Here is a 21,524-nt window from a genome sequence, read left to right as displayed (position 1 = left end):
GCAGGCGCCCAGCCAGTGATTCGAGGCCATCCGTCATGCTCGGACATTGATTTCATTTTGCCATGTCCGGTTTGTTGAACTATGATTTGCTTTGTTTCGTTTCGAACTTTGGCATTCGGACAGTTTGCACCATATGATCGATGTGCATGGATTTGAGGATCGGAATTTGCGGTATGTGGATGTGTGACGCAACATTTGAGGGGTGCCCGGTCAGTGCCAGCGGACGCGCCCGGGCGTTTGAGGGGCCAGATTTGTCAAGTTTGACTGCGGATGCTATTACAAGCGCCTTCGATATGAAACCAATGCAGGCGGTTACCATGGACAAACCGCATGCACTGCCAAAAGCTTTGGAGGCGGCTTCCCGTGCACCGTGCGAGCATCGCAGACAGTTTCAGGAGCCACTTGCGTCGGCCATGAATATGAGCGACACACGCTTTGAGGCGGAACATGGAACCACCGGTGGCCCATGTGCGGAAACCGTCTGCAATGATCATTCCTACTAGTGATTTTGAATCGTAGAATATTAACTATCAGAATGGTACTAATAAAAATCGTAGAATCATTGGGTTTTCAAGGTTGTCGAATCGTATAATAGAAATGTGATTTTGACTAGTGCCTTGTTGGAAAAGCCTGTGATAACAGTGAGGTTAGGCCACCTCCACCTGCCTTTCCCTTCCCCTTCCCCTCCCCTCCCGCGTAAGAAAACAGTCTTGCTGATCTGACCTTGTACCTTCCCTGGCCAAGTTCAGTGAGGAGAATCCCAATCCACGACGGGAACCAAAATCACCCATAAATCTAGCGCGCAGCGGACAGCGCAGCACGAGCACAAGCACAAGCACATCGATCGCCCCCGCACGTCGCCCACGTATTCGCCCACGCCTCTCTTCTCCCCGGCGCGCCCTGCCCCCTTCCCTCCATCTTCTGGTCAAACGGCTCTCGACTCCAATTCCAATCCCCCGACCCCCCCGTCCGGCGGCCGCACTCGGTTTCCATGTCCGCCGCCACCGCCGCCGAATCCCGTACGTAAAACCCTCCCGAGCTTCATTCAAACTATGGCCGCCCCCACCCCGATGATGGTTATTGACTCGTTCCACCATTTTCTTTCCTGTTCTCGCAGAGGAGCGGCGGCGATCGGAGGCCGTCGCGTGGCTGCGCGCGCTGCTCCGGGAGTCGGCGCTGCCGCTCCCGCCGCCGCGCGCCTCGGACGACGAGCTCCGGGCCGCGCTCGCGGACGGCGCGCTGCTCCGCGCCGCGCTCGACAAGCTCGGCCGCCCCTCTTCCCCGCGCGACGAGGTACGCCGCCACCCGCCCACCCGCTTCTCTCCCGCTACGTACAGTCTGTTTTGTCTAGTCGTGATCACCGTTAGTACTGCGTGTCGCAGGGCGGACCGGCGGCGGCGGAGCGCGATGTCGGGCGGTTCCTCGCGGCCGTGGAGCGGATGGGCCTCCCCAGCTTCGCGCCCTCGGACCTCCAGACGGTACGCGTGTTGCTTGATTGCGTTATTCATTCAGCAATTGGTGTGTGTGACAGTGATCATCATCAGCGCTCGTATTTGGATTACCCGTTGACCCGTCATCAACTGTGGTGATGTGATTGCTGTGAGGTAGCTAGAGCTTCGCGTCGAAGAAGTTAGGAGCTCGTTTTCGCTCTAGGTTGTGTGTTGCCGGTTGTCATTGAACGGTTTGTTGTGTGGGCAAGCGACGCATTAATCTCTGTCAGTCTGTCCTCAACGAATCTAACCGGTAGTGGATGTCGTGTGTGGTTGTGGATGGCCGCCAACTCTCCAACAGTTGAACAAATAATACTTCCAGTTATCGAACTCATAGGATATCTGAATATCTGATCGGACAGTAGTGTGGTGCATTCCGTTTTTCACAGCTGCTCAGTTTCAGTTCAGTTTCGTTCTAAAATAACGGTAAATTGCTTCTTCTTTTTTACCGCGACGGTGGTAAATTGTTTTCTGAAGTAAACAATGGTTAATTGCTGTCACCATAGCTGTACATGGGTTCTGGAATCTGGACTACAACACATACCGTTTGCGTTGGCTAGTCTGATCTACAAATGGTAAAATTATGGAGAATTCCTCATTATCATTGAACAGGATACAGGCTTAATCTGCCAGAATATTGAAGTTAATAAATTATTGGAGTTCAACAATTCTTTAATGTGATATCATGTATTGCAGTAGTACTATGCATGTGTTTTCACAATAGTTGGCAGTTTTGCAATGCTGCCAAGGAGCATGTTTGCAGTTCCAGCTGTTTTCTGCAATACAGAGCTTTATCTTCCACGTCTCATTGGGTTTTATTACGACATTATTGGCACTAATTAGGGCCCGATGTCAGCTGTGGTTGCCTGTCTTCTTGCACTAAGGGATCAGTTTGTCTCCCATGCTGGGGAAGGCTGGACCTGTGGCCTTCCACAAAATGGGAGGATGCACACCATGGGATTTCCCGGAAGGGAGAATGGCCAGGTCACACAAAATTCTGAAGCAAGAGAAGATGGCAAACAAATGGAAACAACGCTACAAAAGGCCTCCAGAAGTCCAGCCATGTCAGGTGAGATCCTATTTATGTGTTCAAAGATTTGGGGGGTAGGGGATCAACTATAGGAGTTATCTAGTGAGGGTATACCGAGGGTGCTGCTTTACATTATTCCTGAGGATTGAAAACATAGAAGAAATTATAAAAAAAAATTGCGGGGAAAAAGAAATTATAATTTTAATAGACCAAGTGTACTACTGAATTGCGTGCAAGTACATTTATACATTATTGACCATTTCAGCTAGAGCTGTTTCTATATGAAACAGGTTCCATCATCAGCTAAAACATCTTTGTTTTTTTCTCTTCTGTAGAACCATCATCTGTTATATCACGGCCTGAACTATCTTCTACATCGCGGCATGCTGGACGCAATTTTCATGAAGTCTTCCAACTGAGGCAAGGAGGTTATTCTGATCTGCCTAGTTCTAAAATTTCAGATATGATGAAATCCACCAGCTTGGATGTAAGTACTGTGTACTAAAATATACCTGTTTGAATTATTTTGACATCAGATTTGATTTTGATTCTCTGCATCACAAAATTATTGTTGCAGAATGCCCCTACCCAGTCACTTCTGAGTGTTGTGAATGGCATCCTCGATGAGATTATTGAGAGGAAGAATGGTGAAATTCCTTATGTAGGCTACTCAAAAGCAATGCAGTTAGTTTATTCCTTTCATACATTGAAACTACACCACATTTTGCTGCAGACTCTTTTTATCCTCTTGAATATGACGATAGTGTTCTTTGCACAGCATCTCGCTTTCTTGTTGAGAAAGATCGTATTGGAGGTTGAACGACGAATTTCTACGCAGGCAGAGCACATAAGAAATGTAAGGAGTACTTATTCACACTTATTTTTCAGATTGTTCTTGTTGTAAATTTTACCTCTATGCAGCAAAATAACCTTATGAAAGCACGTGAAGAGAAATACAAATCAAGGATAAGAGTTTTAGAGGCACTAGCCAGTGGGAAAATACATGTAAGCTCAAATGCAACAAATGGAAAAGCACATGTAAGTTTCGGTGATGATGATCTCAATATAAACGTAAATGGTTGGTCTCCTTCCTTATTTGTTTTCCGTAATTGTTTTCCAGGTTGCTGCAGAGCCTGTGCACCAGATGAAGGTTTGTTTCTCATATAGCATTGGTGACATCTTCATATTACCATCATTTTCCTATATTTTATTCAAATTATTAAATTCCTCTGCGTTCTCCCCTCAAATCTTTCACGTGATGTCAGTTCTACATCTGCTCTTTCAATCTTTACAAGAGAAACACTTTGCACACAGAAGCTTTGCCTGTCTTTGCATTAAGAAGGATGAAATACCAAGAGTTTGAGTTTATCCATACCAAGGATAATAGACTTATTACTGCTAATAAAAAGAACAAAATGAACGCTTACAAAAAATAATTCAACTTATTCTGCAGATGGAGAAAGACAAATTTGAAGAGAAAAAGCAATTACTTGAGGAAGATCTGACAAAGCTGACGAAGGACAAGGAAAGTGTAACTAGAATGACAAAGGATAAGGAAGATATGGCTAGATTTTTGAATGACAAGGAAGACATAATTAGATTGATGAAAGAGAAGGAAGAAATGGCTAGATTAATGAAAGAGAAGGAAGACACGGTTAGCTTGAAGAAAGGCAAGGATGGAGATAGAAATCAATCAGCAGATGAACATATAGCTAAGCCAATTATGTATAAAGATGAACTCATCAGTTTGATGAAGGAGAAAGAAAACTATAAAGTTACAATTATGAAATTGAAGTTAGAATTAGAAGCTATGAAATCATCATGTGAAAAGAGCCACAGCCTGTTGGAAACTAAGAACGAGGATGTACTTAATCTTCTAAAGGATAAAGAGAACAGCGGCAACATAATATCACAACTCAGGCAAGAGCTTGCCACGGCAAGAAGATCACATGAGACATATATTCAAGATTTGAAGACTACGGCTCTGCAGGAAAACAGGGATTTTGAACAAAGGATAAAAGAAGTGGAGCTAAAGCTAGAAGATTCTACTAAGAGAGGAAGACATCTTGAAGAATTGTTGGAATCAAGAATCAAAACCTGGGAGCGAAAGGAAATCATGCTGAACCAATTTGTAGGTGTACAAATGCAGAATATTCAGGTATAGTTTGGTTACATAAATTTTATATTTCTTCTGCATTTCTTTTTATGAATTGGTGAAGTCATCAATTTAAGTTAAAACTTCTCCCCTATCAGGATTTGAGGTTGTCTTCTGTTTCCATTAGGCATGAAATCCAAAACTGCCAGAAGAGATGGTCTGAAGAACTTAGTGGCCTTGGTATGAACAAATGAGTGAGTAATTAATTGACTTCTTGTTGTTGGCACTTTATGACTTAAAGCTTATTTGATTCTGCAGGGCAAAGCCTTAAAGTATTAGCGAATGCTTCAGAGAAGTATCATGCTACTCTTGAAGAAAACAGAAAATTGTTCAACGAGGTTCAGGAGCTAAAAGGTGGCTATGCAAGCAACGTCAATTTACACATGCTGATATTATTAACTGTGTCAACTTTCTAAGAGTTCTACTTTTTTATCAGGAAATATCAGAGTCTTTTGCCGGATAAGACCTTTTCTTTGTAACGAGGATCATAAGTCTAGTACAACTGAAATTACTGGTGATAACGGTGAACTCATTTTAGCAAACCCTGCAAAAATTGGAAAAGAGGGGAATAAGTTGTTTAAATTTAACAAAGTTCTTGGCCCCACTACTTCTCAAGGTACTGATGAATATGTGGCCTATTCAGTGGTACTCCCTCTGTAAAGAAATATAAGAGCGTTTGGATCACTACTTTAGTGATCTAAACGCTCTTATATTTCTTTACGGAGGGAGTAGTATATGATGTGGTTTGTTTTTTAAAAATTATGTTTTTTTCTAGATGAGGTATTCAAGGACATTCAACCACTAGTTAGATCAGTCCTTGATGGCTATAATGTTTGCATTTTTGCGTATGGACAAACTGGATCAGGAAAAACCTACACAATGGTATGAAGATCTCAATATAACAGTCTTCAAATTCTTTTTTGAGAATTATAACCATTATTTATTGACAGATACAATGTGTTTATTGTGCCTTTTTTAATGAATATCTCAGACTGGACCTGAAGCTGCTACTGAGGAGGAATTGGGTGTCAATTTTAGAGCTCTGAACGACCTGTTCCTTATATCACGCAATCGAGGAGATACATTCAATTATGAAGTTAGTGTTCAAATGATTGAAATATACAACGAACAAATCCATGATCTCTTGGGAAGCAATGGTTCAGAGAAGAAATATCCTTTTGTCGCTTTCATTGTATTGTCACCTATGTTTGTTATGCATATTGATCTGCTTTGATGTGGTCAGCATACATCAACTATGATGTGTTGATTTAGTTAACAAATCCATTGTTAGTGTATCTAGATTAAAAAGAAGGATTAATGCAACTGAAGTACTTAACCTAAGGTCTAGTTCTAAACTCGACTAATCAGTTGATTCGCTTCAAATGAACGTGTAGAAACTTGGAACTTGGTTGAAAATCCCTTTACCGTCCTTAATTGAATACCACTTATCTGTTCATCTTGTCATAACACACTCCCTTAAACCTCTGGAAGGTTACAAATGCAAGTATGTAAAGAACAGACTCTTGTTTCCTTTAACTCGCACACTCTAGGGATTTTGAATTCCAGCCTTCCCAATGGGCTTGCTGTTCCTGATGCAACATTGCATCCCGTCAACTCAACGACCGATGTTATTGAGTTAATGAGAACAGGACTTGGGAACCGATCTGTGGGTGCTACAGCACTGAACGAGCGAAGCAGCAGATCTCACAGGTTAATCTTGCTGTTCCATAATTCCAGTAGAGGTTTCCTTCTGATTCTGTTGAAAATCAGGCTCATTTGGAGTATTTTTCAGTGTTGTCACTGTACACGTTCAAGGTGTAGATTTGAAAACTGGAGCTACTTTGCGCGGGGCCCTCCATCTTGTTGATCTTGCTGGAAGTGAAAGGGTGGACCGTTCTGCTGTTACAGGCGATAGACTCAAAGAAGCACAACATATCAATAAATCTCTGTCTGCTCTTGGAGATGTTATATTTTCTTTATCACAGAAGACTTCTCATGTACCATACCGGAACAGCAAACTTACACAAGTCCTGCAGAGTTCTTTGGGTGCCTACCTTTCCTCATCAGCTATATAACATTGTTTTGCATGTATATATTAACTTAAAAATATTCATTTGTAGGTGGCCATGCAAAGACCCTCATGTTTGTGCAGATCAATCCAGATGTGTCATCTTATGCAGAGAGTTTAAGTACTTTGAGGTTTGCTGAAAGGGTTTCGGGAGTGGAACTAGGTGCTGCAAAGGCAAATAAAGAGGGCAAACATATAAGAGAATTTAAGGAACAGGTGAAGAATTTCCGTCTTCCTTTTTGTTAACTAATTTATTGTTGACACAATGACAATGGAAATGTATAACCAACTTCTCTTGATCACATATAGGAGTACTATTCTATTAACCTTCATATGGTCTATGCACCTGCAAAACATAGTAGATGGTGTGGACACTTGCCTCTGACATGAGATGCAACTACAGTTGTTTTTCTTGTTTGAAAAAAAATACAATCATTAACAGTTTACCACAAGATAGTTCCATGTATCATTTGATTACTCTAATATTCTTTTTTCACCCTGCAGCTCTCACTGCTCAAAGATAAAATTGCAAAGAAGGATGAGGAAATCAACCAGCTACAGACTCACAGTCCAAGGGTAAAGACGGGCAAACGGGTTGATTCCTTGCTGAAACATTCGTCCTCCTCCCCAGGCATATCCTCCCTGGGAAGCAAAATACAACATCGAAGAACGGCATCTGGTGGAAAGGCGATGGGCCTTATCAGTAGGGCAGGCTCCGATGCTGATAACTTCTCTGAGATCAGTGACAGGCATTCTGAAACTAGCTCTATGCAGTCGGTTGATGATATCCAGCAGCAGAGGGAGATTATGGTACTTTCCAAGCTCCCTGAAGATGAGATGGGTTCGAATTCAGCTGATCCTGAGCTTGCCAGCTTTGGTTACGCCGATTCAGAGGGGAGGTTAAGCGATATATCAGATAGTGGCATATCCATGGGTACAGAAACCGACGGCTCGATAAGTAGCATGGTTGACTTTGCTCTCTTCCCGGAGCAGGAAAAAATAGCTAGCGCATGGAAAGAACAAGAAAATGCACCCAACACACCAAAAGATCGACTGTAAGTACTTCTGGTTGTCTTGGTAGAATCATGAACTCATGGTTCAATTTTCCCTTTAGTACCATCTTTCTGTTCATAGGAGGGGAGGAATTCCCTTTAGTATCCTCTACCATGTAAAATGCACTATTAATTAATTTAAGTAAAAGCAACCCATGTGACTGGAGTAGGTGAGTAGGCGCTATGATGTCAAAATGTTATATGAATATCTCTATATCTTTACCTCTTGTCCTACCTATTTTTATTTGTAAGAATTCATTATTCCTCATGCAGACCTAAGGTGACCACTCGAGTACAAAAGGCAACAACACCAAAAACAGCTCCATCTTCTAGTGTGTGGCCCAAATCAAGAGATTCTACTCCTAGATCTTCAGGTAAGCTCACTTGTATGTCATCGAAATTGTGCGCCACCCATAGCAGATATGGTTTACTGCTCTCTTTTTTTCGCGGGGGAAAAATATTATTGCTTTGGGGTGCAATTAAATCAGCTGTTCGATGGCTTAGGATCTAAATATCTAAGTAAATAAAGTACAGAAATATTATTGCAGTGTCCTTATAATGCTTCTAGATAAGTGTCACTTGAATCTTTCTAATGGAAACACACTTTTATGGTTGGACCTCTCTTCCATTTCTTGTAAGGAAACATTCTGTCATTATAACTCCATAAATACGAGAACAAAATAAAGATACTCCTACTACTATACTGGTAATGTTTGCCCATAAATCAGCTAAACCATTCCATTTCTTGGGAAGTCATGGGGTTCCTTGACCTTGGCTTACGCCAGTGCTTGACCAGTTACTACCCTGGTAACCAGAGCCATCTAATTTGGTAGTAATGAGCACCTAGTGCTACACTAGTACTATTATCTAAAGATAAGTACACTAGTATTATTTTTCAGAATGTTCCATTGATCGCGAAAACAAGTGCAGATTAGTACTCGAAATAATTAGACCAGTACTCACGAGACAACATGATAAGATAATTTACCAAGCCACAGGGAGCATGTCATGAGTGTGGGTCCACTTCAAGTTATTATAGCTCATGGACTATAGCACTCGGTTACTGTGGCTCATGAACTGCAGCAGATTTAGCTCTGTTAGTTTGGCTGGGAGATTGGGAAGATAATTTGAGTCTTACGGCGCCACCCAAGTGAGCTCTATAAAACATATGCATCATATCTGTTCATATAAAGGTCTCCTCCTGCACCTATGGAGTATCATATATCTGCTTCGATCCGCGCCGTCCCCAGTTACTCTTGTGCAGTATTTACCCATTCGTGAACTAAGCATAGCGACCAAATATTGGGTACAATTTAAATTAACTGAGCTTAAATTATAGTACATTTGATATAATACAGCAGACATAAACTTCACTAGGTCCAGGCACACATACAGTACTCTGAAGTGTTTACCCACTATTTTGTTACAGCATCAGCAAGCACACGAAGAAGCACAATTACACAAGCAACATCCTCACCAAGAACCTCGAATACTCCGAAGCGATGGAATTAGCTCAAAGTCGATGAACTTCTTTCAATGTTCTTGTTCCTTTATGTACAGAAAATTCAGAAAGTATTTTTTTTATGGCTGCTTAGTGATGCTGCCCTTTGTTTAAGCGAGAATGTAAATGACACTGTACATACGACACTGCTTCGACAAAACATTGTTGAGTGTTAAATAGAAGAAAGGTTGTCATTCTTGTTGTTTTAGCTTCTTCCCCCCCTTTTTTTAATGAAAGATAGCATCTTCTGTTCCAAGGATAACGAGCAATTGAAAATAAGAAATTGTACAGTACTTCTCTGAAAATTGGATGTTTTAGTTATGTACGTCAGGATGTTGAGCATTCTTATATTTCACCACTACAGCATGCCCCTTAACATCACCGGAAAATGCCTATTATGTAATCTATTCGAAATCCGACCTCATGAGCTCAAAATTTAAACTTGTAGGTAACAGAAAAATGAAGAAATTATTCACCATTCATAAAGACCTAAGGCTGCTATCTTTACTGCTCGACAAAATTGGTTGTGAACTTGTGAAAGTAAAAACTCCAATGTATTTATAGGCCATGAACAAATTCTGCTCATCGCACAGTCTTGCAAATTCGCAATTCAATGCACTTCCAAGCCTGAAAGGCTGGTGCACCCTCATCGCATTTGACTATGTAAGGAATACAAAAAACTACACCTGTATTTACACTGGCACTTCATAAATAGACCCAAAAATGGAAGGACAAAAGAAGAGTTGGTTCAAGAAAAATCGACCATATTGCCTGCGAGATCTTGTCCGTTGGCCTTCTGCTCCTACCGTGTTTGGAAGTTCAACTTCTTGAGGCAGAGAGCATACATGAAAGCGAAGAACACTGCAAAGAGCACAAGCACCGGTGCAACGACCGCCATGAAGCTCCTGTGGTATCCAAAATGATGAGTTATGTAGTAGCTGATTGTCTGGTTAGGTTGGCCTGGGACGGTGATGATGTCTTCCATGTCTCCGTATTGTGTCACTATGAGCCCATACACTGTCCATGCCAACGGGCAAATCCAGTAGTACCAGATCCACCACTTGGGGATTTTCTGGACAAAGCAAGAACAGAATAAGTAATTGATATTACGAAAAAGCAAGAACTGCAACAATCATCTGATGTAGGAACACAACTCACCGGTCTTGGGATGAAGAAGCCAGAGAAAAGGTTGAATAGGGAATAGAAAGCTGCGGCGAAGATGCCTGCAACCTCATGGTTTGGTGAGATTGATACAGTCATCATGCCGTAGTAGGTGAAGTAGAGGAAGGAAAAGTAGGAGACGAAGAAGAACCAGAAGAACTTGGCAGCTGTCCACTGGAAGCTCATCATGGCGTATACGATGAGGGTGTAATACGAGGTTTGGACGAAGACATAGGGTATCTCCATGACAACCTGAAGCAACACACAAAGGCTTGAGATACCCAAAGAAGCCAATGACAACCTTAATACTTTATCTACCACTGTTTAGTTATAGCTCTTTTATTTTACTCTATTCTTACCTGAGCAATGGCATATGGCAGTGCAGAGTACATCCCAGCAGCCCTCTCTCGGTAGAAAACTGTTCTCTCGATTGAAACAATTGGTTGAACGGTTGCACAGTTGTTGATGCCAACAAACATCACTGCTGTGTACATTGCTCCAATGACCATTCTAAGAGTATTGGCATCTCCCCTGCATCACAAGGCACCAAAAATTCAGATGCTGGTACATTAGGATTAAGGAGTCAAAGATAAAGATAAGTACAGTAATTACATATTGGTGCCAATCTTCCAAAAGATGGAGCCCAGCAGCAAGGCTGTGAACAAAGTGAAGGAAAATCTGACAAGGTTGTAATCTGGGCTGCGCCAATAGGTCAGCCAATGCTTCCAGAGGCAGGCTTTGAACTGCCCTATAATGGATTGAGAGTATTCTGTAGGAAAATATAGATCTGATGTTCCTGGTTCTGGTTGACTTAGCTGGCTCACCAATACCTTGTTTTGCCTGGAAATACAGACAGTGTATTGCATGAGAATTTTGTTACTTAAAGTTGTGCCGTGATTATACACTTTGAGTAAAACATTAGAGGTCCATGTGATGAAAAACATGTTTTTCTTACTTGTACAGATCTGAAGTCTTGTAGTAGTCAGCAAAATCCATACTCAGGCGTACTTCTGCAGCAACTGAACTGACCTCAAGCATCCACGTTGCAGGGTTGTACTTATCTTTGATTTTAGGCACTCCAGGAATCGCCTGGTAGCATTGAACATAAGATTAGACATAAAAAATATTTATAGTAATAGTTATTTAAATGATATCTCCCACTGAAAATGAAACCGTCATCATGTAAAACTATCTGCACCTGGAAGTATTCAATCATTTTCTGTGAGTTGCGACCCAGTTTCCCAGAGTATATCACCTGGCCTCCTCTTTTCAGTAATAGCAACTGTAGGAAAGAACTCGAGTTATCATTTAGTTGCTGAAAAGGTTGAACTAACACTTAACATGATTTGTCTATGTTCAGTAGTCACCTCATCAAAAGCTTCAAAGATGTCAATGCTTGGCTGGTGGATTGTGCAAACCACTGTCCGTCCAGTGTCAACGGTATTCCTCACAGTTCTCATGACAATTGCTGCTGCTCTTGCATCAAGACCTGATGTCGGTTCATCCATGAAGATGATCGATGGATTTGCGACAAGCTCCACAGCTATTGTTAACCTCTTTCTTTGCTCTGTTGAAAGACCTGAAATTCCTGGCAGTCCAACTAAAGCATCCTTCAGATTGTCGAGCTCCACTAACTCCATAACTTCATCAACAAATTGCTGAAACCATTGAAACATGTCAGATAAGAGCTTGATAAAGCAAACAAACAATTCCAAGTTATATGAACATTTCTTGACATACTTATCAAATCTCAAACATCCAATTAACTTGTACCAAGATCCAAGAGGTATACACTAATTGTAAAAAGCGAGTGAAAATGCTTAATTCACCTCGTCAAAGTAGCAAAATGATATGATATTCCAATATAAGTTAGTAAGCAACTAAAGATATAGTATTCCGAAAGGCAAAAAGACATGACTTACAATCTTGATTTCATCAGTGATATCTTGATCTCCGATCTTTTCAGGAAGACGCAGGAAGGCGGAGTATATCAGAGATTCCCTGATCGTGACCTGAGGTGAATGGATATCATTTTGTTCACAATAGCCAGAAATCCTTGCAAATGTTGCTTGGTTCTTCGGATAACCAGAAATTTTGATATCTCCTTCAATGTAACCACCAGTCTTTCTTCCAGCTAAAACATCCATAAGAGTTGTCTTTCCAGCTCCACTGACTCCCATGAGTGCTGTTAGCACTCCAGGTCTAAATGATCCAGTAACATCACGTAACAATTGGAGCCTATCATCAGTCACTCCTTGCTGTTTCATTTCCTACATAGATAGGAAGACCTCATAAATTTTCCAGATTTTTAATTGAGGAAGGTATGATAAGAACATGACAAAATGTTGTGCAAAAAAGTCACAAAGACTCATTTTGATGCTTGTTCGAGGAAAACAATGATGAGAAAATTGTGCATAGTGAACTCACTGCAGGCATGTCGACATAGTAGTTCACATCATCAAAACACATAGATAGAGGGGAGAACGGAAGAACCATTCCTCTTCTTGGAGCAGCTTCATTGCTGCCAACGGACATGACTCGTGAAATCCCATTAGAAATTCCATTTGATGAACTATTGCTCAAACGAGCACTCAGTCTCATCTCTCTCATTTCATCTGAAATAATTTTAGCTTTCAGTTTAGAAACTTTTACTTATTCTGTCCTATTTACATATGAATTCAGTCAGAATAGCTTACTGTTATTGGACCCATCCTTCGATTTCATGCTGCCATTTCTTCTTGTGCTGCCATTTCTTCTTGTGCTGCCATTGCTTACTGTCTCTCTCGGAAGCCCATTGTCTTCTGCTTCCTTTGCAGTTTCTTCAGATATAACAGCTTGTGGTTTGCCCAAGGCTAACGAGTAAAGAGTAAGTGGGTTACATACTGATCCAAAATTTATTATCAGAATTCGGAAGGCAGTAAGATTAATTTTCCAATACTTACGATTCAGATACGTGAGGCACAAAGTAAAGAGCACATTGAAGAAGATTGTGAAACCTAACAGCCCTGCTGCTCCAATCCAGAACCAGTTTTTGTCAGTAAAAATGTTGGCGCCTTCTAGCATAGCCATACCTAGTCTTTTAGGAACACCATTCTTGTCCTATCAACATGAACACAGCTTGTTATAAAAGCATACACATCAATCAGTGAAAGATCAGTGCTGCAGTGAGCTAACCATTACAAACTTGTCCATCCACCGAGGAGAATAGAATTCATTCACTGCTAGAGCATTATATCCATACACCAGCGGTGAAATCCAATAGCCCCAGATCCACCATTTTGGGATGAAGTCTGTTAACAATGGAGAGCGAAGGACTAGTCAGCAAAGCAGCAGAAGCAATGTGATGTGAAAATGAACAAGATAAGTAAACGACCTTTTGGCAGAAGAAAGCCTCCAAGGACAAAGAAGATGAGAAGGAACAGGGCTCCTCCAGTTTGAGCAATGATCATGGATCTACACAGACCAGCAATTGCTCTGAAAAGCCCACCGGCCATCTGCTGGATCAAGAACACGAGCAGCAACTGCTTGAAGAATCTGCACACAAAGATGGCAATTTAGCAGTCACAAAAGTGATTGTTCCTGATTCACGTAACAACATGTAGACTACTCCATATGTACCTGTCAGCTTCTGGGGCAAATCCCATAGTGTAGTATGTGACAACCACCCAGACTATGGATTCGATAATTGAAAATGGGATTCGGAGAACGACATTCGGTAGTGTGAATATCCAAGCAGGGTAGAAGAGGAGGTCCCGGTGCTTGAAGAACACCGGCAACCTTGTGATGGTCAAAGGGAGCTCGGCAAAACCATTGAACATGTTCACAATCAGAGTAAAAAGCAGTGCTCCCACGTAGACAAAACCATCATCCAGATTCCTTGTGTGCATCTGGGTCCTTAGAAATACTGTTGACGCGATAAGGGCTACAATAATGAGCTTCGGAGTTCACCGAGAAATAATGTCAGGTTCTTCGCATTGTGGATTTTAAGAAGTGGTGATATGGACAGGAAAATTATGCCCACCTGTATGGTCTTGAAGATGTATACAAATGAATTGCGCTTTATGAGGAGCCACTCCTTGTCAAAGGATGCCTTTAGGAGCTCTCGAGTTGACACCGAGTGCTTGGAGAAGACCAGGGCAGCCTGATGGCTGCGGCTCTTGTCAAATGGCACCGAGAGATGGTTCTCGAGTTCTAGACCAACATGAAACCGTTTAAACGTCTGCGCAAATTCTGAGACTGAAATATATCGGTATGGCCTCTGCTTATCAGCCCAGTACTGCTCCTGATCCTTCTTTGATGTCACCTGAGAAAATTAGATACAAGGCTTTCATTTATATCATAACATGGAGCTTTCATTCCTTAAAAAATAAAAATTAACATGGAACGTTCAGGAACATGGTAACTGATAACTAGGCTACTTCTTGATGTTACCTCTTGAAGAAAGTCTGCAGTACCCTTGCGCTCTGGGCAGCGAAAGCCACAGGACTCAAAGAATTCAAGGACAAAATCGCGGGGTCCCTGATAAACAATCTGGCCTTCTGACAGGAGGATGATGTCATCGAAGAGTTCAAAGGTCTCAGGGGCTGGCTGGAGGAGGGACATGAGGATGGTGGCCTCGCCCAAATGCACAATCTGCTGCAGACATTTGACAATCTGGAAAGTGGTGGAGCTGTCCAGCCCAGTCGATATCTCATCCATGAATAGCACCTTTGTCGGACCGACAATCATCTCTCCTGCAATCCAAATGAACCAAATCATTTCAAAGACATGCATCCTGGTGATGTTCTGAAAATTCCTCGGATTCATCAATTTACATTATTATTATAATCATTACGAACCTGGCAGGAGCTCTGTCTTTTCAATTAAGAAGAAATCAATACGGTTTGGTAACAAGCAATATCATGCTGACACCAACCATTGACCCCTCAGCACAAAATGCCCATGAAATGGTTTGAACTTGTTGCTTTAGCATTGGTACACATTTCTAAGCTAAAAAACCAGCTGCTTTCCGGATTGCACGTTCGGCTCGGCTTCAATTATATGGAATGTACTTTATTTTCTCAAAAACTCAGCGGAAGCACTGCCCTTTCATGAAGAAGAAATACAGTATGCAATGTGAAAACAATGTATAATGGATTGGTCTTGCTTTTAGCAAAGCAGAACAAGTTGAAGAGAACGCTGATGCAGGAATGTACTCCCTCCGTCCCAAAATAACTGTCTCAAGCTTAGTACAACTTTGTACTAAAGTTAGTACAAAGTTGAGACGCTTATTTTGGGACGGAGGGAGTATCAGTTAGCAAGTAGCAATACATGCAAATTGCAACCCGTCTGTAATGCGACGATATCCCCATCAACAGTTTTCAGCCATATATTTATCCCCTGCACTTCTGCAGGTCCATTACTTTTAGTAGTTTTATAAATTGTCACTGACTCCAGTAACTCTGTAGTTTGTTATGACACGGTAATTTTCTACGGCATAGGCTGCCGCTAAAGGCCAAAAGAGAGCAAGAAGCTCTAGGATGTCAGCATCGCGATTAGTTGCTCCAGAGGTTGGATCGTAGCGTTCGCCCGTACGCTTGAAGAGGAAACGCCGAAAGAGTGGCAACGACCATCCAACAACTGTGCAATGGCAGCACGCTAATGGCTGCGTCCCCTCCCAAACTCCCAACCAAACGCTCAGGCCCCTAATGTGTGGACCTGAAGCACATCCCAATGGCACACACACACCCTTCATCCGTAGGAACCACAGGATGTGACACAGCAACCGTATGTATGCACAGACACCTGAACCTCATCGCAGTAGCCTTCTAGAAAGGCCAACATGTTCGGCAAATTTAGAAGACCTTGTAATAATATATATATATGACATAATGATGAGATAAGCATGACAGGGTGATGATGATGAGGAGGAGATTACCGGTGGTGACGCGCTTCTTCTGGCCGCCGGATATGCCCCTCTGCATCTGGTCGCCGACGATGGTGTCCGCGCATATGTCCAGCCCCAGTATCTGCTCCGATTGAAAAAAGGCGCAAACTCAGTCAAAAACAAACAATTCATCATCACGTCCACGTCCACGTCCGTCGCGGTCAAGTTAAGCACGGCGAGATTTCCATTTCGTTGAGGCCACTCGTCGTTAACCCGGGGTCAAACCGGGGGTTGATGGCCCGAAAGGAACCGTTACCCGCGATGCGGATGCGGGACAAAGAAAAGGCAGCCGCTCTGGCCGGGCATAACAGCAAACAGGTCACGGGCATCTCGCTGCCGGCCGCGGGTGCGATTCGCCTGCACCTGCGCCGATCCGGTGACGCCCGCCATTGGCACCATCATCATCATCAGGGTGAGGCGGAGCGTGCATCCATCCACCAACCCCCCGTCCCCAAAGCCAGGCACAGCGAGGCCCCACCCGGCGGTGGAAAATCGGAGCGGCGCTTTCCAGGCAAGTCAAAAGAGGGAGAAGGGGCGAGCGAACTGCGAGCCGACCCACTGCCTACTTGCTGCTGCCGACTCCCGCTGCCACCACTCGAGCGCAGTGCTTATCCTTCTGGCTGGCTCAGCCTCAACTACTACTCCTCGCTGCGACGACGGCGTGCGTGTCAGCCAGTGGAGGTGGCAGCGGCTTGGTTGGTGCTCTTGGTTCGCGCGGACCGTGTGCCGCCACCGTGCCTACTACACTACCACCACCTCTGCGTTGTGCCGTGCTGGCCATGATTGATTGGGATTGTTCCTTGCTTGAGTACACTACACAACTGGCCATGGCCATGATCAAGAAAGGGGGAACATTTTCTGGATCCGTGCAAATCTGTCAACGTGTGGTCGCTGTAGCATCTCGCCAACCTCGCCACGGTGCTAATTTCAGCCAGGCAAAAAAGCAAGACCAAGAAAACTGCAACTTCATACTACTACGTCAGTGAGGAAACATTCAGAAAGGCGTGCGTACGTACGTACCCTGAGGGTGTAGTCCGTCTGGAGGCTGCTCTCGACTCCTTCCATCGACGTGGCCTGGAGACAGACAGTGAATGCGTCATCGATGTGCACGGTACAGAGAAAGTAAATGAAGCTTGGAACCAAAGCATGTCTGGCTACTGTAGTACTGTCACACGTGATTAAAACAAGTCAATTTCATAAGACACTTCCCTTTTTTGTGAACCATCCGAGAACACGTCGGCCGGCGTACCTGCCGATCGTACTGCTCGTACATGTCTCACGCAAGTGTCATTTCGTTCCAAGAAAAATGGGCCTCCATTTCTAGCTTTAGGGACATTTCGGGTTCGGTGGTTGGAGAGAATATCCTCCGGTGAAAAACAAGTTGCAATGGAAATCATGTTTGAAAGTTTTGAAAATTTCTCAAAGAAATATGCATGGGATGTTAAATGTCACTATTCATTGTTGATTTATGTCCATGCAAAACCATCTCTTCTACATGCTCTATTTTTTCTGAGATTTTTTCAAGACTTCACAATATAGTTTATGTGGTTTCGCCGATTTGCATGGTAGTAACTTGGTTTCCACTGAATATTCTCTCCGGTAGTTAAGTTGAGCCTACAAACTGCGAAGAGTTTGCATGCCAAGATGTTAGGAAAGCTTACCTTCATAAAAAGGTCAACCTCCGGCTCCGGCCGTATGCCGGCCTCCTTCTCCCTCCTCGCCAGCTCGGTCAGGAGATCTGCATCAGAATATATTTGTCTCCCCATCATTCAAAATCCTCAATCATTCACCACTAGTCCTCCAAAAGCCAAGCCAGCAAGGCCATGGATTAAAATTCTCCACGCAATCCATGCACAGCTAGCCAGCTACCTACCTAGCTAGCTAGGTGAAGGGTTGGTGTACTTACCGTACTTGGTGCCGACGCCCTGGCACCTGGCCGAGAAGTCCAGCGTCTCCTTGACGGTCATCTCGCCGACGTGCACGTCCGTCTGGCTGATGTACGCCGCCGTCTTCTGCGGCACAAACTCCTCCAGCGGGAACCCGTTGTAGGCCACCTCGCCGGCGCGCCTCAGCGACGGGTCCAGCTTGCCGGCCAGCGCCAGCAGCAGGGTGGTCTTCCCCGACGACGGCGGGCCCAGCAGCAGCGTCATCCTCGAGGGCCGGACGGCGCCGGAGACGTCCTTGAGGATCGTGAGCGTCGCCTGCCGGCCCAGCCGCACGCCGAGCAGCCCCAGCGCGCCCTCCGCGATGTTGCGCGCCGAGTTGAGCAGCGTCGGCAGCGCGCGGCTGCCCACGTGGCACCGCGCCTGCACCGTCAGTCGCTCGAACCGCACCTCCACCGTCGGGAGCTCGATGCCCACCCTGCATGCATGCATGCCATTTTCAGTTCGGATTGTCGATTTAATTATATAATTATACCCTCTCCGTACCCAAGCAGAAAATAGATATAAATGAATATATCTCGAACTAAAAATACATCTAAATACATATATTTCTGCGACAAGTAATTCGAAACTGAGATCGTACTTTGTTAAGAGAAGTTACAACGAGGACCCTGATAATACTAATTAGTAAGGTATGAGGACACAAATAAACTATTTTATCATGTTCCATCGTCAACAATTATTTTTTATGTTGTCACACCAGAAAAGGAAATGACTTAGGTTACTAGGGGCCAGTTCTTTTGGACAATTCTTCGAGAATTGACCCCCTCCCCAGCTTCTCTCAGGATTGCCACTCTATATTTTCTTACAAATCCTAGCTAATTAGATCTTAACTAGCTAGGAATTATAAAAAAAGATGAAGTGGCAATTCTGGGAGAAGCTGAGGAGGGGGTCAATTCTCGAAGAATTGCCCAAAAAAACTGGCCCTAGTGATGTCATCATTCATTCATGTTGGGAGCAAAGCCGGCTGCGGTGTGGGTTTGGCTGTTAACTTTAGGCAACCTTTGGGACCAGAGACAGGCTGAATGTTTCCATCTCGAATCTCACACAAAGTGCATCATTTTGTATCAAGAAAGTAGAAAGATGCTCGGCTATACCCCTAAAATATTGCAAATTTGTTGTCCCGAAAGCAAAATGTGAAGAAACTTGAGCTGACACATATACCATTTTTTTTCTCCCGCAAAGAAAAAACACATATACCATTTTTCATTTGCAAAGGTTGAACCAAAGCGTACGCAGCTAGTGCTACCAGTGCACAACTCCATAGATTGTTGAGTCAACTACTAACTACCACGGTTGATCCTAATCCACAATTCGAATTAAAAAAGGTTATAACAAGAGGAGACTGCACTCACCAATTGTGTGGAGGTCAAAAATTAACTAACTCCACAGATTAATCAGCAAAAACAAGAAAGAACAGTTGGTGTGCTGATGTCATGCACATGTCTGCTGACGAAATTACGCAAGCCCTTGCAGTTGGTTTCAGTCAGTACTTGGATTTGGATCTGTTCACCTGCAGCGACATTTGGACAGATGCATCTGCTCCACTAATTAGTCCCTGGAGACATATCGCGAACAGGGATAGGGAAAGAAGTGAACGGGCATCCGCAGGTCTAGTGCCACATTGCCATCAATCCCTTTCCTTGTGCGTACAGCTTCAACCACACCAAGGCCGCAGATTACTCTTACTTTTCAATCGACACAGCACAGCACGTGTGAAAACCGAGCTCTCCTAAAGCCAAGGAAGGCCGCATTAAGGTCGGGAGCCTACCCCCACCCGGGCGGGTTAAAGTCTGAAATTTCGAAGTACGTATTATATGCAACGAATAACTCTGCAAGAAGGTCTGAATGGAGGATTGTATTCGTTTTGGGAGGGATATCTGATAGAGGAATCGGCAGCATGATTTTACCTGATCGAGTACACAATTGCGCAGTTGACAGGTACCTTTCCGAGTGTTTTGTAACATGTTTGTTGTGGGCATGATCAACGAGTTGTTGTTCTTGTAGTGTTTATATTAAGCAAAGAGCTAATGATTGAGATTATGCAACAACCGTGACATGCAATGGCGTGCGCCTGCACGTAGTGCTCTACCACGGCCAAAATTTTAAGCCAGCGAAATCGCATGCGTAATCAACTTTGTACGTATTTTGTTAGTCGCACACGAATACAAAACACAAAATGAGTAACTGCAAACTGGCAGCTCAAGTGGATTACGTATGTTTGTAGTTAATTGTTGGCGAACAAAGCAGGTAATGTAGTACGTACCTGTCGATGCGGTCGCGGAGCTTTCGGAGGAAGCGCCGGTTGTCCTCCTCGGCGACGCGGAAGACGCGCTCGATGAACTCCTGCCGCTCGCCCACGGCCAGCTTCCGCACGTCCACCTCCTTGTACTGCTGCTGCTGCTTGCCTCCTTCTGCCGTCCCGGCTGGTGGCGAGTCGGCGGCCGCGGCGGCCGCCTCGGCCTGGAGGATGGACGTCCTCATGCGGCTGTAGGTGGGGAGGCGCTCGATGGCCGCCCACCGCAGCGCCTCCTCGTCGTCGTCGGCGTGGCCCCTGCTCCCGCGCCTGCTCCCGCCGCCGCTGCCGTGCAGGAAGGCCTCGTCGACGCCCCACGTCTCCACCCCCATCCCCCGCCCGATGCTCCGGCTCATCCGCCGCCCCGAGTCCCACACCTTCTCCATCGCGCCCGAAGCTCGGTCGATCACCTTCGATTACTGGAACAAGCACGTCGGAGCTGGCTAGTCAGCGAGCTGCGCTTGCGCGGTGGCGTGCGCGTCGTTAGTGCGGCAGTTGGTGGTGTGCGGCGAGTGCCATGCGCGCGGGGCGGCCCGGGCCGCGGTGATGAGAGCGGGAGCAGGAAAAGAGATGAGTGGGCTGGCGCTGGCTGGGGGGATGAATGGCAGCCGTGGTGGTGCGCGGCACTTTTATACGCGGGCGGTCGCGCGTGGGGTTGGCGCCGGTGATTTCCCGCGATTCCTCCCTCGCGCTGCCTTTTCCCCGGCTTTGCGACTACGGGCACGGGCCCGAGGTGGTGCGTCGCCGTGTGACACATTTGGTGGTCTTTGTGGGTTGGTGGGGGCGAACCTCTACTCGGGTGGGGTCGACGGTTGACTGCGGCGGGATGGGTGTTGCGTCGTGTTGGATTGAGCCGAGCCGAGCGGCGGTGCGGCGCACGGTGAAACGGCCCCGTTGCCCGC

General features: G+C 44.6%; 2 protein-coding genes across 2 annotated transcripts; one reads left to right on the top strand and one right to left on the bottom strand.

The window, feature by feature from the left end:
• Positions 1-720: 720 nt before the first annotated feature.
• On the top strand, positions 721-9,504 carry LOC123165968 (kinesin-like protein KIN-14M). The gene is made up of 21 exons (XM_044583730.1): positions 721-1,019; positions 1,118-1,293; positions 1,383-1,478; positions 2,334-2,559; positions 2,856-3,007; positions 3,098-3,181; positions 3,299-3,376; positions 3,442-3,558; positions 3,641-3,670; positions 3,974-4,678; positions 4,774-4,855; positions 4,934-5,029; positions 5,112-5,291; positions 5,451-5,557; positions 5,667-5,845; positions 6,221-6,385; positions 6,468-6,721; positions 6,796-6,959; positions 7,248-7,798; positions 8,069-8,169; positions 9,225-9,504. The coding sequence occupies exons 1-21, from the start codon at positions 992-994 to the stop codon at positions 9,305-9,307; spliced, it is 3,654 nt and encodes a 1,217-aa protein (XP_044439665.1). The 5' UTR covers positions 721-991; the 3' UTR covers positions 9,308-9,504.
• A 324-nt stretch (positions 9,505-9,828) lies between these two features.
• LOC123165967 (ABC transporter G family member 42) lies at positions 9,829-21,220 on the bottom strand. The gene is made up of 21 exons (XM_044583729.1): positions 20,593-21,220; positions 18,290-18,744; positions 18,045-18,121; positions 17,404-17,457; positions 16,375-16,465; positions 14,889-15,190; positions 14,479-14,760; positions 14,076-14,392; positions 13,831-13,991; positions 13,632-13,747; positions 13,400-13,556; positions 13,154-13,309; positions 12,885-13,072; positions 12,380-12,727; positions 11,825-12,115; positions 11,656-11,739; positions 11,413-11,546; positions 11,070-11,297; positions 10,817-10,988; positions 10,455-10,709; positions 9,829-10,368 (listed from the first exon to the last, which is right to left on the bottom strand). The coding sequence occupies exons 1-21, from the start codon at positions 21,006-21,008 to the stop codon at positions 10,099-10,101; spliced, it is 4,554 nt and encodes a 1,517-aa protein (XP_044439664.1). The 5' UTR covers positions 21,009-21,220; the 3' UTR covers positions 9,829-10,098.
• Positions 21,221-21,524: the final 304 nt, after the last annotated feature.

Source organism: Triticum aestivum, chromosome 7D (genome assembly GCF_018294505.1).
Source record: "Triticum aestivum cultivar Chinese Spring chromosome 7D, IWGSC CS RefSeq v2.1, whole genome shotgun sequence".
In the NCBI taxonomy this organism is placed as follows: domain Eukaryota; kingdom Viridiplantae; phylum Streptophyta; class Magnoliopsida; order Poales; family Poaceae; genus Triticum; species Triticum aestivum.
The sequence above is the reverse complement of the archived record's forward strand: the minus strand, read 5'-3'. Positions and strand labels throughout refer to the sequence as shown.

Bases quoted from the DNA above. Each gene is read 5' to 3' on its own strand.
- LOC123165968 (XM_044583730.1), top strand. From the start codon at position 992: ATGTCCGCCGCCACCGCCGCCGAATCCC. The intron at 1,294-1,382 runs GTACGCCGCCAC...TGCGTGTCGCAG, and splicing joins CCTCTTCCCCGCGCGACGAG to GGCGGACCGGCGGCGGCGGA. The intron at 1,479-2,333 runs GTACGCGTGTTG...GGCACTAATTAG, and splicing joins CGCCCTCGGACCTCCAGACG to GGCCCGATGTCAGCTGTGGT.
- LOC123165967 (XM_044583729.1), bottom strand. From the start codon at position 21,008: ATGGAGAAGGTGTGGGACTCGGGGCGGCGGATGAGCCGGAGCATCGGG. The intron at 14,761-14,888 runs GTAACATCAAGA...TAATTTTCTCAG, and splicing joins CTGCAGACTTTCTTCAAGAG to GTGACATCAAAGAAGGATCA. The intron at 13,310-13,399 runs GTAAGTATTGGA...TTTACTCGTTAG, and splicing joins GTGCCTCACGTATCTGAATC to CCTTGGGCAAACCACAAGCT.